The sequence below is a fragment of the Centruroides sculpturatus genome, unplaced genomic scaffold (assembly GCF_000671375.1).
Source record: "Centruroides sculpturatus isolate CEXI.00-Female unplaced genomic scaffold, Cexi_2.0 scaffold118, whole genome shotgun sequence".
Lineage (NCBI taxonomy): Eukaryota > Metazoa > Arthropoda > Arachnida > Scorpiones > Buthidae > Centruroides > Centruroides sculpturatus.
The window spans coordinates 255,148-271,173 of NW_019384377.1; the positions used below are offsets into that span (position 1 = coordinate 255,148).

Below are 16,026 nucleotides of genomic sequence, written 5' to 3' on the forward strand. Positions count from 1 at the left end.
TATGTAGTATGTATTTTTACTACATAGTATGTATTTTTACAATAACTATTTCATGGCTGAGAATGCAACTTATTGAAATTTCATCTATAAAATGAACTTTGCTCATTTGGGATAAGGTCAAAAAACTGCATTATCTACTAAAGAGGAAAATATCCATGACTTTATGCTTACAAAACAATAGAGCTGGATTTCAATTTCTATAAGACATTCTTGTAAAGTGACAGTTGAAATGGTTTATAAACTAATGACACAGAACAGATTAAGGCAGTTATAAATTAATGGTTAAAAAAATAAACACTTTTTATTTCTACTTTTATAACAAAAAAGTTTTCCTTATTAAAAAAAATTTTATGTTAAAAAATAAACTACATCGATATAAATCCAGCAAAATTTAATAAAATAAAAACATTTTCAACTGTTTTTCAACGATCATCTACAGTTACCAAAAATAGAATAAAATAGAAAAAAAAAATTTTATGTATTAGCATGATGTTTATGTTTAAAATATTTTAAGGCAAAGCATTTTTTTTTATTTCTGTAATTTATTTATTTTTGATTTTACAGGCTCCAATGTAATCAGTTTTGGAAACAATAGACCAAATCTGCTTGTTCTTCATGTGGAAATACAATATTCAATATCAAACTTAGTATGCAGAATATAACTCTTATATATCAGATATATATCAATTACTATTATTGTTTACATTCTTGCTTGGAAGTATTTGTTTCCTTGTATTTACCACAAATATAGACTGTTGTCTCTCTGAAAGTTTATTTTGTAGTTTATTACTACTTTTGGGAAAACAAGCAATTGTATACAATTGTATTATTGATCATCTCCTCATCCTATAACTTCTTGTATTAAGGTTTGATACTATAATTACTTTTTGACCACTGTATATATGATACTATTTGTTTAACAATCCATTCTAACCAAGCTTCTATTATAACTAAATATAAAAACACCTTGCCACTGGGGTATTTAAATTTTCTTTACAAATGTTTTTCAGCTCTATTTAAGAGGAATGGACAATAATAGTTTATTATTATCCATTCCATTTTAAATTTGAAAAGAAATGTTTGATGTTCAGAATTTGAACACAATTTATTTGACAAGGGGTTGTAAATAAAGCCAAAAATGTTCGTAAAGAAAATTTAAATATTCCAGTGGAAAGGTGTTTTTATATTTACTATTTGTTTAAACAAACTATTAATGTAAAGTAGATTAAACATGGTTAAACTTCTATTTTTGAGAAAATTTTGTTTGAAATGTTATTTCATGTATTATGCGATAGACTAATTTTTTTAGTATACAATAATAGTGTGTTAGATGAAGTTGATCAACATCACCTAAATTTCGATATTTTTTATATTAATGATAAAAAAAAACATTGACTATTGTTAACATTGTGCATAATTTCATAATTATATTTCAAATATAAAACATTTAATAATATTAATTCTTTCCAATTTCTTTGTTCATCAGGGAAACCTAACAAATCCTCTGGGCACTAAAAATTTCATTTATAAATTTATTTTGTTTCTCAAGTTTCATTAATGTAATTTTTTCCTTTTTTTTTGCTAATTTTGTGAGGACTTTTATATAAACCTTAAACTAATATATATTTCAAAATTATGTTATAAAAACGTAATTTAGAAATGGATTTTACACAAAATACTGCAAAAAAATTAGCATACATGATATGAAGCCTACACAATGCCGTTTAATTTTTTACATTTGTATTTACAATCAATTATGAATAGAAATTAGGTAGATTTTGGGATAATATATATTTTATCATAACTAATTACAAATAATAGAAATATTTTTGGATAACAGCTTATTTATATTAATAAAATTAGATTTTTGGTCATTACAACATAGTTCCTTTTTAATAACTAACTAATAAAAATAAATCATTAGAAAGGATAAGAAAAGTCATCTCCAACTATGGAACTAATATAAAAGTTTATATTATACATAACTTAAACATATTATAAACATCTGATTTAAAGAAATTATTTTTTTTTTACAAAATCAGGAGTTTTATTTTCAAAGTTTGTTCTGTAAATATTGATTTCCTTTTGCTATTCTATTACTTACACTTTTTTATGGAAATTTAGAAAAATCACATTTCCAAACTTTGTGTATTTGAAACCTTAAACCAGTATTTTCAACCTTTTTTAACAGTGGCACCCCAACCTGGAAATTTTTCTTGCAGCACTCCTACTTTATCAATGTAGCTAATGCATTTTTCATACTTTTAGTAATATACGTATTATAGAGCTGCTCAGCATTATATTTTGTGGCATCCTGGTTGAAAACCATCGTCTTAAACCAAACAAAAAAATGGATCTTTATAATTTTACTAATACTTTGTTCTCTTTAAGGACATAATTTATAATAATAATAATAATTTCTTTCTCTTTTGCTGTTTTTCCTATGTAAAAGAAAAAAATTTTGTTCAATTAATTCAGAATATTCCAAGAATAAAGTGACGTAAGTAGCCTTCCTTTTATTACATCAATGAATCATTTACAAAATGTGAAATTAAATGATAGACTAATGCTGCTACCATTATTAAAATTAAGGTTTTTAAAGTAATTAAAATCACAAAAATTCTTACCCACATATGGTCCTGAGGCTTTGATAACTTTGGTACTAAAAAATGAAGAAAAAATTAATTAAAATAAAATTATTTTAAATTAATAAAATTGAATATTTAAATTATTTTTTAAATGAAATTTATTATTATAAGCACTTTAAACAAAGAGAGTTATTTATATTAAGAAATTATATATATAGCAGTTAAATCTAAAACAAACCTAGTGAAGAGAGAATTTTAATATAAATGAGAGTATTTTTGAGCTGAAAACTAAGTCTAAATTTAATTAATAAATTCAAAAAATAAACAAACAGATCAAGTTTTCTAAAAGAATTTAAGAGTGATTTTTTTCCTTGTAATTTCATAATAATGATTCAGCATGAAAAATTTATGGAATATAGTTCAAAGAGCAATCAAGTTTCACTACATCATAACAAAACTATAAACACTGATATATTGATATATATATATTTATAGATATAGATAAACTATTAAAAAATTTAAATTTTCCATTTTTCTGGAAAATTTTATATCATTTTCACTATCATAAATAAATTGCTTATAAAGTCTATTTTTTTCATATTTGATGAATAAATTATGTACATATTTTCAATATACATGTTTCTAATAATTTTTAATTATTAAATAAACATTATTAATTAAAACAAATTAAGGATAGAAACTCACCAGTTCTTTTTACTTTCTTGTTCCACCACGGCCATTTTGACTTTCGTTTTTTCATAACTATCCTCATTAGCCTGTATGTGCATTCTGTACAGCATGCAGCCAAGGGACTGTAGTGACCTATACAAAGTTAATATTAAAATTATTACTTTTATCATTACATTAATATATTTTACTAATGCAATAACTTCATTTTTATACTTTTAAATATAATTTAATATAAATTCATCTGAAATCTAGAAATTAATGATAATTCAATAACAAAATTCATATTTATTGTTACCCTGGAGTTTAAACTATTTAATTTTTTTAATATATATCTTATAATTGAAATTAAACTTCTTAACTTTGGATAACTTAATCGCAAACTTAATTAACCAAAGCTTTTCTACAATTTTATTTTTCTCCGTATTAATTTTCAAGTCTATTTCTCTTTCTTTAGAAAAATATTGTGGAAAAAATCCTCCATTCTTGACTCCAGTGACATATCACATCACAAATAAATAATGTTGATTATTCGTTTTGTAAATTACTGTAATCTGAAGTCTAAATAATATTTTAAAAATCTTTATTTAATACATAAAACTAAATATTTATTAAATCACTGGTGTAAACAATTTATTGTAAAAACAGAAGTTTAAAGTTTATAAAATTGAGTAAGTTTTCAGGTCAGAAACACGATAATGAAATCAAACAGATTACAATAATTCCAGAGGCCAGTTAACAAATCTGTCAGTTTCGATAGGAACAAGAATATTTATTATTCGTCAAAAATAATTTAAACAATTAAAAATTTGATAAATTACTTTTTTAAAACTAAATTACATTCACATTTACATATAAGCAACAAAATTTTTCTTCTTAGAAGTATAAATAATAATTTCTATTGATAACAACTCTGGAATACGTTAATTATTTTGTTATTGTATTATCAACAGAGCAACAGATAAAAGGCAGTAGAAGGGAAAAACACTTCTCACCTACCTTGACCCAGACTGCTGTAAACATTCAAAGCTGCCCTGTGGACCATCTGCATCAATACTGGATAAACTAAAACCAAAGGATTGCTTACTGTTTGGACTTGAAGGCCTTGGAATACTGATAACCTATTGAACAATATCAAAAAAGAACAGGAAAAAACAATTACGTTAGCAGAAAAAAGAAAATAGGTTTGTTAAAACACTAAAAAAATCTCTAAATGCAAACATTGCAAAACCTTTCTTTCTTAAATTATTATTTAAAGAACAAACAATCTTTTTGCTTTTTAACCAAATGTTGCATATTTATAATACCAAATTAAAATGCCATCTTATCTACTTAGTTCCTCAGTTTTATCTTTTAAATTATGATCTGTGTACACTGTTTAAAAGAATGTTTGATTTCTTCCATGCCAATTTAATGGTTCTAAATTCCCAAGCATATTGAACCTAGATTAACATTAGACTTTAAATTCTACTCAAATATTAAAGCAATATTTTACTATTGACAAAATAGGTTTAGAAATTAATTTAGACTTTTAGAAACTTTTATCTTGATAAAAATTTATGGTTCTATTTTATCACAATAATAGTAGTAATAATAATAATAATAATCTTTGTATAAAAACTATAAAAACTAAACTATTCTCATTACATTTTGTAAGATGTAAACTCCAAAACTAGAAATTTTTGTAACAACTTTTCCACTTTTTTTTTAAATGCAAAAAGTTGTTAAAGAAATTTTAAACTTAACAATACATAAAAACTTGTCAAAGTTAAATTTATCTTGATTTTTTTTTGGTTTAAATAAAAAAACATCAAGTCAATGGAATTAGCTTACCTAATAAAGCTTCTAATAATAATTTTAAGAATAGATTGCGTACCATTTGTTTGGAAACAATTTCCGAGAATCCATTTTTATGGATTAATTAAACATTCACTACAGAGTGAAAAGTAGACTACACTTATATAACATTTTTATGTTAAAATGTTCGGTGCACTTTCCACTCGTTAATTTGAATGCCAAAAACAGGCTCCAAGAAGTTCTAAATTTAAGATGGAGCCAGAGGCTGTTTCGGACTTAAAAGTTGTGTGTCCTTTTTATGTACTAAATCAAAATTATTTTTTGATAACTACATTTAAGATTACAGAAACTAATTAGAAATTTTTTTGTTCTTTAACGAGTTTCAAACATTGAAAATCATTTTTGAAATATAAAACCAGCTTAAATTTCGTTTCTATCAGTGACGTAACAGTGCAGAAGGCATCACTTAAATTCATTCTGCAACCCCCCCAGACGAAGAGTGCAGTACCCATTAAACGTATACGGGGCACGCTAACTACTGATAATTTAATTAGAACTCATCCCAAGTCTATCGCTTAGTTACAGGTGACGTTTATTAGGACAGTAAATTTTCCCCATTCTTAAGAAATTGCCCTTCTTAAGGCATCCGACCTGCCATTCGGGTATTTCCTGATACGGATGGCGGCTGGTTCACACACGGTTATTGCCCTACAGAGCGAAGGAGCGAGAGAGAAAACGAAAGGGGGCGCGTGACGTCACGCCAACCGCCGCGGCGCGACGAGCGTCGCGACCAACGCGCGCCCCACTGACACACCGCACTCCATTGGTTCAACCAGGGGGGAACGTACAACCCAGATAATTAGGAGCGATGCTATTGGACGGTTACGGTTATAGTCACCTCCCATCGGCGACATCCAGAGCATAAAAGGAGGCCGAAAGCGGCGATCTGTCTCAGTAACGGGTCTAGCCCGTGCTGACGCGCGATTCGTGACGGCACAGTCACTCCCCTTCTTCAAAATTCCGCGTGACGTTAATAGTGCGACGGCATCTCGAACGAGAAAGATTTAAGAAAAATAAATAAATAAATGCGTATAGAAAGTGCTGGCGTGGCGTTTACAGAAGTTTTTAGTTTAAAAAGAAAGAAGAAGAAAAAAAAACTAGGTCGATGACTAGTTTGACGAGTGCTACGTCACGATTAGGAATGCATACGTTTAAAACGTTCATAGGTGAACGAGTTACAGGACGGTGTCCCTAAAAACAAAACGGTGCGAAGTAGATCAGGGCATACCAGTGCTTCTGTTTCCATACTAATTAGGTCATAGCCGAAAGAAATTCAAACTCAGGTAGATGACTCAAGCATCTTAAAATGAGCACTTTCCGCCACTCTCACCGCAACCACACACTACACACACATCCCCCCTATTCTGTATCTAAATATAGAGCCTCCCGAGTAGTAGTGGTAGTAATAGTAATGGTGTGCGCACCCGCTCCTTGTATGTTCACGACATGTGGCATAGCTTAGGAAGAGGGAATCGTGTTTACTCAGACGAGCGAGTGAAGGAAATGCACACGGATCGATCACGCGTGACTTTTCTGGAAGGTTCCGAAAATCCGCTTTTCAATGGATCAAATAATTACTTACCCCTTGGTTGGACTGGAATTGGATCGTAGGTTTTGGCGAAGAACTGACCTGGAAAAAAAGAAAAAAAAAATTATTATTAAGAATAAACTCTACGTCAGAACTGCACCGGAGACACCTGTTTAGATCGTTAGTAATTGCATGAGTAGAGAGGAGTGTAAAAAAATATAAATATATTTTTAATCTGTTGTGAAACTCTATTTGAGAAAAGTAGGACAAATTCTGATAGAACAAAGTGGAGAAAAAAAAATTATTTCCAACCTGTCACCACCAGGAACAGTCCGACAACCAACCCATTGACAAAACTATCTAAAGCTTCTACCATGCGGAACAAAAATGCTTCCATAAAGCTTAATTATAGCTCAATTTTAACTAAACCGCATAATTGCGAAAAAAAAGGAAGAAACGAACGTTCGACTTTCTTTTTATTTTTATTTCTACGCCGAAATTGCTAGTTTCTAGTGAAACTAAAAAATCTGATAAGGTATTCCTTCCACAATAAAAAAAAGGGAAACTTCTCTCAGGGTCGTTCGGTAAAGATGTTTAACGTTCACACGTTCTACTGTCATTATAAAAGAATTAGAATGCCGAAAAAGTAAAAATCTGAAATTCCGTTTCCGATTTCGACTTTTACACAGAAACTTTTAATTCTTTTCCGGGAAAGAAACTGTTGAAAAATGTATCGAGCGTAAAGATATCCGAACTTTAAGGTCTATCAATACTTCGTGTAAACAATTTTAAAATTCCATTTTTGTTCCAGGAATGTTTGTTTTTCGACTAGAAAATGGTTGCTCTCTTTTAAAAAGAAAGCTGTAAAAATGTATTTTTTGAAAGATACGGAAAATTCTGTAAGTGATACAACGCTTTTTCTTCTGATCCATTTCAGAAAGAAGCTGTAGATCTGAAGAGGTAAGAAATCTTAACGTCAATTTGTTAAAAAAAAGAAAAAAAGTAGAATTAACATTAAAAAGTTGTTAATTTTATTCCAGAAAAGAAAAAAATAGATCCTAATAATGGTACATTTTCGCATTCAATTCCGTCAGAAACGAAGGAAGAAAGCTGCCACTTTCATAAAAAAATAAACAAGGTAGATGCCACATACGACGTCTTTCACGAAACGAATTAAATATTACCGCTCTATTCCCCTGCAAAGTACGGGTTGTAACAATTTTTACGTCCTCGATTTTTTTTTTTTTTAAATTTCAAGACGGCAATTTTCTACTTTGAAATTCCTGCCAGAAAGGGCAGTCCGATTGGAGATGTTAAAGCGGTAGAAAGTGGTTATCAACCAGACCAACGGGTTTCACCACCTGTGCATGTGGGCCAGTAAGAAGTAAACCAGTTTTCGGAATCGTTTACCCATCTATCCGAGCAGCTGTACGGTTTATGAATGGTCAAAACCAACTTTCTCCTTTCGGGGGAACGTATTTCGTTCGCTTTCCCCCTCTCCAAACAATCATAAAAATCATTTTTAAAACTTCGAACTTAAAAAAAATGGCACGCAATTCGATCCAAAGTAACGACAAAGACATTAAATAACCCATTTTTCGAAATTGGCTACGGATCGAACGCGATCGATGTTATAGATTTTATATCGATCTCGCGTGGGCAATCTCGCTTCTCGCAAATAGTCGTAATCGTAATGGTTTATATATATATATATATATATATATTAAATATTTCGAGACTGACTTGCTTTCACGCTCTCTTTACTACCAAACAGCGAGAAAAATACAAAAAAAAATTACACATTAAAAACTTCCCCATGCCTAATTGGAATGAGGATAATCGAAAAATACCGTAAACGCCTATTAACGTAGCATTTCTTTTTTACTTCAACCGTGTAATCAACACTTCTAAAGATTGCATCTTGATCTATGTCTACGAAAGGGGGGACAGAGTATTATGTCACTAATTGCCATTCAGACGTATCGTATATCGTCGCGACTCGAGTCGAGATGTCTGACGACACTTTTTCCTTAGAAATAAACAAAATTACAACCGATAGGCGAAACTATCTGCGGCCATTAATTAAACTTAGATTAATCGGTGGCACTACAATGGCTGCTTTGATGACGTCGGTCGCGAACGTCATCACCTTACGCAAACTTATGCAACGACAAAGATAAACAACGGCGAGCTTCTTGTACGTAGAGAGGGGGGGTCAGATGCGACTCAAGGACGAATTATCCGTGCATAGATTTCTATGACAATCGGCACGTAGTAGTGTTAGTTTGTGCACGCTTATGTAACAGGGAGCCAACAGCTCAGAGTTATGACCCAATTTTAATGATTTAGGATGTTGTGACATCGGAAACGACGGTTTATCAAAAAATTGAACTATAACCTAATTTCTGCACAGGGGGTCGGAATTCTAACGAGACTAGAGCATTTTTTAAATATCCAAGTATTGGGGCAAAAACTTGAAATCTCGCGCGTTTAACCTGTGCGCGTTTCGATGCGTACGGTTAAGGTGATTCACAAATCACCGTATAGTGTATGTACACGCTATTATTTATAAACTAGCCGACCTTGAAAAGAACGAGTCTAAGTCTAACACTTGAGTTTTAATATCCAGTTCTGAAAACAATTGCAAGTCGTGTTTGTGACATTAAAAAAGTACCGAGAAAAAAAAATGCGTGTGTGGAAACTTAGTGCAAAACGGGTGCGGCTCAGGAGAGGAAATTAATGCGATTTTAGAAAATTCAAGAGAAAAGTTTATATATATACATACACACACCGTATACGTAGGTGTAAAATGTAGATAACTAGTTTCCTGATTAGTGCACAGTTAGCAGCGCAGCTAATGAACTCGATGAAGGGCAGAGTTAGCAGATAACAGATTTAAAACTACTAAATATACGAACGAAATTTTGATGTTTGAGGCTAGGATTATTATCGAGTCAGCGAACTTAAACGTGACGACAAATTGGGTCAAAGTGTTTGGGACCGTCGCAGACTGGGTGATTGAACCGTTCGTCCTTGAAGGGGAAGGAAAAACTGAAGGAAAAATACAGGAGGAAAAAAAGGAAGCGGCGGCGGCAGTAACATTGGCATCTTTTAATCGTTAGCGTTGTTCGGTGTTCCTTATTAAACCGCAATCGTGCGATCGTTAATCAATCTGGCCCGGGATTCCTCGAATAAAAACGGATAACGGTCGATCACGTGAACGTCTCTGGGTAGCGGTAATGTCACGTGCAGCTGTTAGATGGGGAGGAAAGAGGAAGGGAGAGAGCTCCCTACCTGGCTACTGGACGGAAATAACTATGTATCCAAGGCAATCGCAATAGTTTGTCTAGAAATAGAAACGGAAAGATTGGCTCGCGTCCAGGTGACTGTTGTGAGGGTGGATTATTTCACGAGAGAGAGAGAGGGAAGAAAAAAAAGCACTTGTCAGTTCCTCGTGACAATCGAGCCGCTATTGGAGGAGTGGAAAGAAACAGCGAGACATCCGTCTAGAATTTAGATGTGATGTAAGATGTCTTGCGATTAGCCTTGGCCGATTTCGAGCTATACGACGAAGGTCGATCTAGCATATTCCAATCTTCTAAGGAGATGAATAAAATTTGACAAAAATTTGAGACGACTGTTTATCAATATTAAGAGCTTAATACAGAATTAGCAAATTTGTTCTCCAACTAGACGAAACTAATTTACTTTTTTTAAAGTGGAAAGAACTAATCTATGCTAAATTAGTCTCGAGCTTCGTAACACGTGATAAGAACAATCTCGAAGCTCTTGATGACAGATAAAATCCGATAAACAGATGTTAGCCGGACTGGAAAAATAACGGTGGAAGAAAGTTTTTTTTTTCGGTGATTTCTTTTCATTCTCACACAAAGTAGACATCGACAGCGGGGAAGGAAAAACACCTGCGCGTGACGTCAGCTTTCGAGTGTTCGTCAATCCCTTATTCTTTTCCTCTATAAGACGAATGACACTAAATAATGAAAAAAAGAAAACCTGCCCCAGACGGAAATGGTGGCTAACTGAATCTGTTGCTGGGCACGAAACTACAAAAAAAAAATTTTTTATCTGACTGCTGATCGAAGTAGCTCAAATATTTTAGCAAAGATAAAACCCCACACTAGGCCTCCCAACATCATTAACAAAAATTAGCATTTCGAGGAATATCTCGAGAAGAAAATATAACCTATGCACCAGCTGCAATCACGTGATCGCCTAGTTAAATTTTTTTTTAAAACAATACCCGATGATTCCTCGCTGGAACGGGGGTGGAAAAGTACGGAAACGAGTTCGGAAAAATTACACGAACGTTCGGGTTGTCCGCGCCTCGCCAATGTTAAAACTTGCGTGATCGACCTCGGGTGTCACGAGCTACCTAAGTGCAACCTTTGGGAAATTTGTCATTGGCCTCCTCCCATCGCCCTTCGATTACGCTTCCTGTCTGATCGAAACTCCCGTCTCCTGAACCGAAACGGAGAGAAAAGAAAGCGAAAGGGGAGAGAAGATGAAGAAATAAAAAGAATTTCTTCATTTACTTAATGAAATCCCGCAATCTTAGTTCATCTGCACGATAGAACGAGAAGATACGCCGGCAATTGGGAGTTTATAATACGTGAGCAGGCCATTGACACCGGTGTCGAAGCAGGTGTTGAACTTCCTTTATCGAACCCCTCGACTGCAGCAGTTGGGACAGAAACGTTTCGTCACATTCACTGTGTCCATTGACACTTTTCCGACCCCCCATTCGTTTTTTTCTGATTGCAACATGTGGCAAAAAAACGGACTTTTGAAAAGTTAAGAAAAATTACTACAAAGCGTACATAGAAATTATGAGGAAAAAAAGGAGATCGGAGTAAGAGAACGAACAATTCAAGGTCTTTCTAGGAAAATGCCCAACGAAATTGCCAAAGGGCTTCGAAGAATAGTGTCAATAACTGCTACACGCATCGCTGTATCACAAAAATCCCAAGTTGGACTAACTGGAATCGAATTATTTTATTTATTTACTTTTAATTCTTAACGCCATCGTTTGGAGAGAAACAAATTTTAGAAAGTAGAATCACTCTTGTGAAATGTACACGATGCGTACAGGAGCAGGCGTGCCACGCTTACGAAACTCCGCAATTGTGAGCAAACATCTCACCGGCTGTGCAGGGGAATAAACGAGTCAGTGGCCTCAAAAAATACTCCACGATACCAAAACACCTGCGATACGGCATACTGAAATGCCTTTTAGCTTATTCCTTATCGTGACGTTTCTCTCGACACGAAATTACACTTGACCTAAATACAGACCGGACTTTTGAAAATGTAAAAGCTCAAACGAAAGGGACGTAACGAATTAAACTTGTTGGGAGATTTCCATTCGATAACGCTCCAATGCTATGCTGTGTAGTTTTGAGGAAGTGTAGAGAAATGGGGTGGGGGTAGAGCGGATAACCCACGCACTTGTGCCAGTTTCCATCGCATAATAATTGGACAAAAAAACAAAAAAATAGCGTATATATAAACAGAACCGGATACCAAATGATTTCTTTTCTAGATGATGTACCAACGAAGGGGAAAATGCTCTTGCTTGATTGCTTTTTTCAATAATTATATCCACAGGGAAGTTTTTATACCAGGAAAAATTACAAAGGGAAAACAAAATTCCAGAAATTATATTTAGACAAAGGAGGGGGAGAGATTTCAGAATGATAGAGATGACATAACTAATAAAACCTGTACAAATTCACTGCTATCTTCTAAAATCTGAATCCCCAGTGTGGATGCGAGACAAATTAAAACAGTCCTCAGAATCCTATAAACTGCATCCCTTATCGGAGATGGAGAAAATTAAGCAGATAGCAGTTAATTCGCAGAAAAGAGGCTGCTTAAATATTGCCTTTTCTTAATAATTGGTATAAAGGTTATATTTAGAAGAAATATTTTCAATGAACAGTGAAAGAATTTTTGGCAAGACTAATGCATTCACTCTGAGAAACAATGCCAAAGATGGAGCCTAGTTCTGAGCTAAATTTGTCTGTCTAGAGTAGTTACTTCAGCTGATCTAAGTAAACAGGAGAAAAGATAATTTAGATAAAACTTGATATATCAATAATTTATTGCACAACCATAATCGTTGATAGTGCACGTAATCTTATTACCTAACACGACTGTATCTTAGCTGCTATGAATTTATTTTAAAATAATTAAGCTTAGAATGGGTTGTGAAAGTCACTTCAGACCTAGTTAAAATGATAAAATTTAGAGGAAAATTCCTGTAGTACAGAATTGTACATTTTATAGCACAGTCTATATAAATGTTTTCCATTCTTCATAAAAGAGGTGACTAAATTGAATTGCAATTACACAAAAGTTGAAATTTTGCCAAAATACTGCTTCCAGGATAGGCAAACAGATTTTTCTGACAAAATTTGATAAAAGTTCTATTTTTGAAAATTAAATACACAGAATTTTAACAAAAAATGTAATGGAATGCACGAATTCAAATGTAATTACTGGATGCAGAATTGTATTAAAATGCTACTTTATAATTTTTATGTGAATTATGACTTATTAAATCAGCAATAAATATGAAGTGAAACTATAAACTTAAATTGTATAAGGATGAGAAAAATAATGAGCTACAAGTATTAAATTGCAATCAAAATTCTCTTTGAAGTTATCTATGGCATTCAAATTAGTTTCAATTTATCAAAATGTTTCATGTCTAATAAGATATATCCAAATTATACAAAGTCTAATGATCAAAGATAATTCTAGAATTAAGTGTTAAATATGTAATGAGCTAATCAGCGTATTTGGCACTTTGAAAAGAAGGTTTGTACACTCGCACTTTCTCATATAACTCAATTTTACTTTACAAATCAAATCTAAAATACAATTTCACCATGCAATAGATACAAACTTGATTTGTAAAACTAGTTCAATAGCTTTAGGCTATGGCATACAATCAATTTACTATTGCCAACTTCCTGACAAGTATGGTGTCAAAATTACACAATTCTCGTATTTGGCTGTGTAACTAAAATAATGAATGTTACTTAAAAATAATTATTTAGTAATTTCCTATATAAAGTTTCAAATACTGTATTATTTATATTAAAATAATATACTCCATTTTTATATGAAAGAAGGCTAAGTTTTCTAAGCTGAAGAAAAAAAAGACGACAAAATCTAGAAAAGTCAACCTATTGTATTTTGCCCATTCGACCTCTTAAATAACGGCCTTGATTAATCTATATTATCTAAACCAGTTTCTCTAACAGACAATAAACTTTTGTGATAAACTGGAAATGAACAAAAACAAGATTTTTTTTTCCAATTTCAGAAATAAAATCAGGCTTGCTATGTATGTTAAAGTGAAATTTGTAAATTCATATTACCAATTTGGGTTAAAGTATTGCTAATTTTTAATAAAAGAAAGTCGAATCATAAAGATTTTTGCATGAAAAAATAAAACACATTGCCCATATTCCAACCATGTACTAACTCTATGTCCCCTGCCTACTCTACACTCTCTCTATACTATGCTAGTTACAAGGTCAGACTTAGACTTGCTATGACTAAGAAATCCTTGACCATCCACTAATTTAAAATCATGAGACCCTAAACTGTACCTTCTTAGCATGGGGCCCCAAACTGTAGCTCAGTGTTTCCCAATGTGGGGCCACACCCCACAGGGGGCAATTGAATTGTTAAGGGGGCAATTCGAAAATGGACTCATCCAGAGTTTAAGTTAACCATATAGCTGCTGTATATATTAGGGGGCATAAGAATTTTAGAGAGGCTTAGGTTGGGGCATAGCACAAAAAAGGTTGGGAAGCACTCCTGTAGCTTGTTAAGGTTATGTGGAAATCCAGCCTAGAGTAGATATTACTGTACTACCCAACAGGCATGATTTGGCACTATACACAGTATCACATAATACAACATTACCTAAATTTTAAAAAATCCAGTAATTACAGTAAAGTATTTATTAAAGTTACATTAGTGAATGATTAAGTTATTGCCATATGCAATGTTCAATTCTGAGAAAAGTATATTACTGAAATTTTCTTTATTTGGACATAAAATTTTAGAATTTCAAAAGAAATTTAAATAAAAATTATTATTATTTTAAATTTCAATTCCTTCATTAATACAAGTCATCTACACCACGTTTAATTAAAAAATATATTCTCACTCAAACTTTTATTGGATTATTTCCAAAAACTGTGTACAGACTAACACCTGCTTTTTGATGTCCTTAATATTCTCTCTTTTTTTATAATAATTAAAACTTGTTTGAATTGGAAATGTTAATTTTAACTGAAAATTTGATAAATTAAAATGCTTCCTAATTTCTACATAATTTATTACTCTTAGGTTATTGATAGTTCTAACAGTTATCAAGGATACCTGAATGATAAAATAATAATTAATATTGATAATTGATAGTGTATTGATTATAACAATATGCTTTTTATAAAACAATTTTTAAAAATATATCCTAAAGAAAAACAGAAATTAAAATTAAATAGAAAAAATTTATTGCTACTCTAAATAAATCAAAATTAATAAAATAGAGAACAAGATAACTAAAAAAAAGCAGATCAAAATAGAACAAAACAATTAATCATACCTAAAGATTTAGTTAGCATTTAGCTTGGTTAGGAAATGGTTATTAATGTTTAAAAAAATGGGTAAATTATTCCACCGATTAACTATTAGGATAGACTGAGTTCAGGGTGTGTGCGTCCAATATCACTCACGACCGTGGCACTGAAATGCAAATCCATTTAGGTCACACTTGCATGACCTCTTCCACAAAAAATAACAGGATTGTTTTATCCAAAAGTGACAGATGTTAAGTAATTTCATAATTTCAGAAGCAAAAAATTTACAGTTGTCGGGAACCTGAACTAAATAAACCCTACTGATTAACAACTCTTGATTATTTCATGAAAATAAATGGAAATTTTAATTGTTTTGAGTAATCTATAACTTAAAATGTATTATTTTTTAAAATTTAAGTTACTTAAATAATTTAATTTTAAAATTATAAACAAATTATTTTATTGCACATTCCCAATAGCCAAAAGATAGAATTTATTCATCAAAAACTTCATCCTCAATAAAAAAGAAAAGTCAACTAAATAAAAATTACAATAAAATTAAATTGTGCTGTATACAAATCTTTAATTCATTTACATATATTTGACATTTAAATTTAAGCTTCAATTGTAAACATAAATAAAACATTTAATTTTAAATTCATGGAAAACAAAGTATAAGACTTAAATACAAAATTTATCATCATTAATTATAACTTTCAATATTTATGCAAAAGAAAAAAAATTAAAG

At 31.7% G+C, this 16,026-nt stretch overlaps 1 protein-coding gene and 1 long non-coding RNA gene across 2 annotated transcripts in view; one reads left to right on the top strand and one right to left on the bottom strand.

Moving 5' to 3' along the window:
* The window catches only part of LOC111617599 (RNA polymerase II elongation factor ELL-like), a 67,823-nt gene that overhangs the window by 22,560 nt on the left and 29,237 nt on the right, over nucleotides 1-16,026 (bottom strand). Inside the window, exons 2-5 of the mRNA XM_023358879.1 lie at nucleotides 6,715-6,762; nucleotides 4,275-4,396; nucleotides 3,294-3,410; nucleotides 2,628-2,662 (exon numbers count right to left, since the gene is read on the bottom strand). Coding sequence (XP_023214647.1) covers nucleotides 2,628-2,662; nucleotides 3,294-3,410; nucleotides 4,275-4,396; nucleotides 6,715-6,762 — 322 coding nt within the window. The remainder of the gene's footprint in view (nucleotides 1-2,627; nucleotides 2,663-3,293; nucleotides 3,411-4,274; nucleotides 4,397-6,714; nucleotides 6,763-16,026) is intronic.
* On the top strand, nucleotides 5,996-9,257 carry LOC111617611. The gene is made up of 2 exons (XR_002755450.1): nucleotides 5,996-7,620; nucleotides 7,701-9,257. It is a non-coding gene; the product is annotated as an uncharacterized LOC111617611 (long non-coding RNA).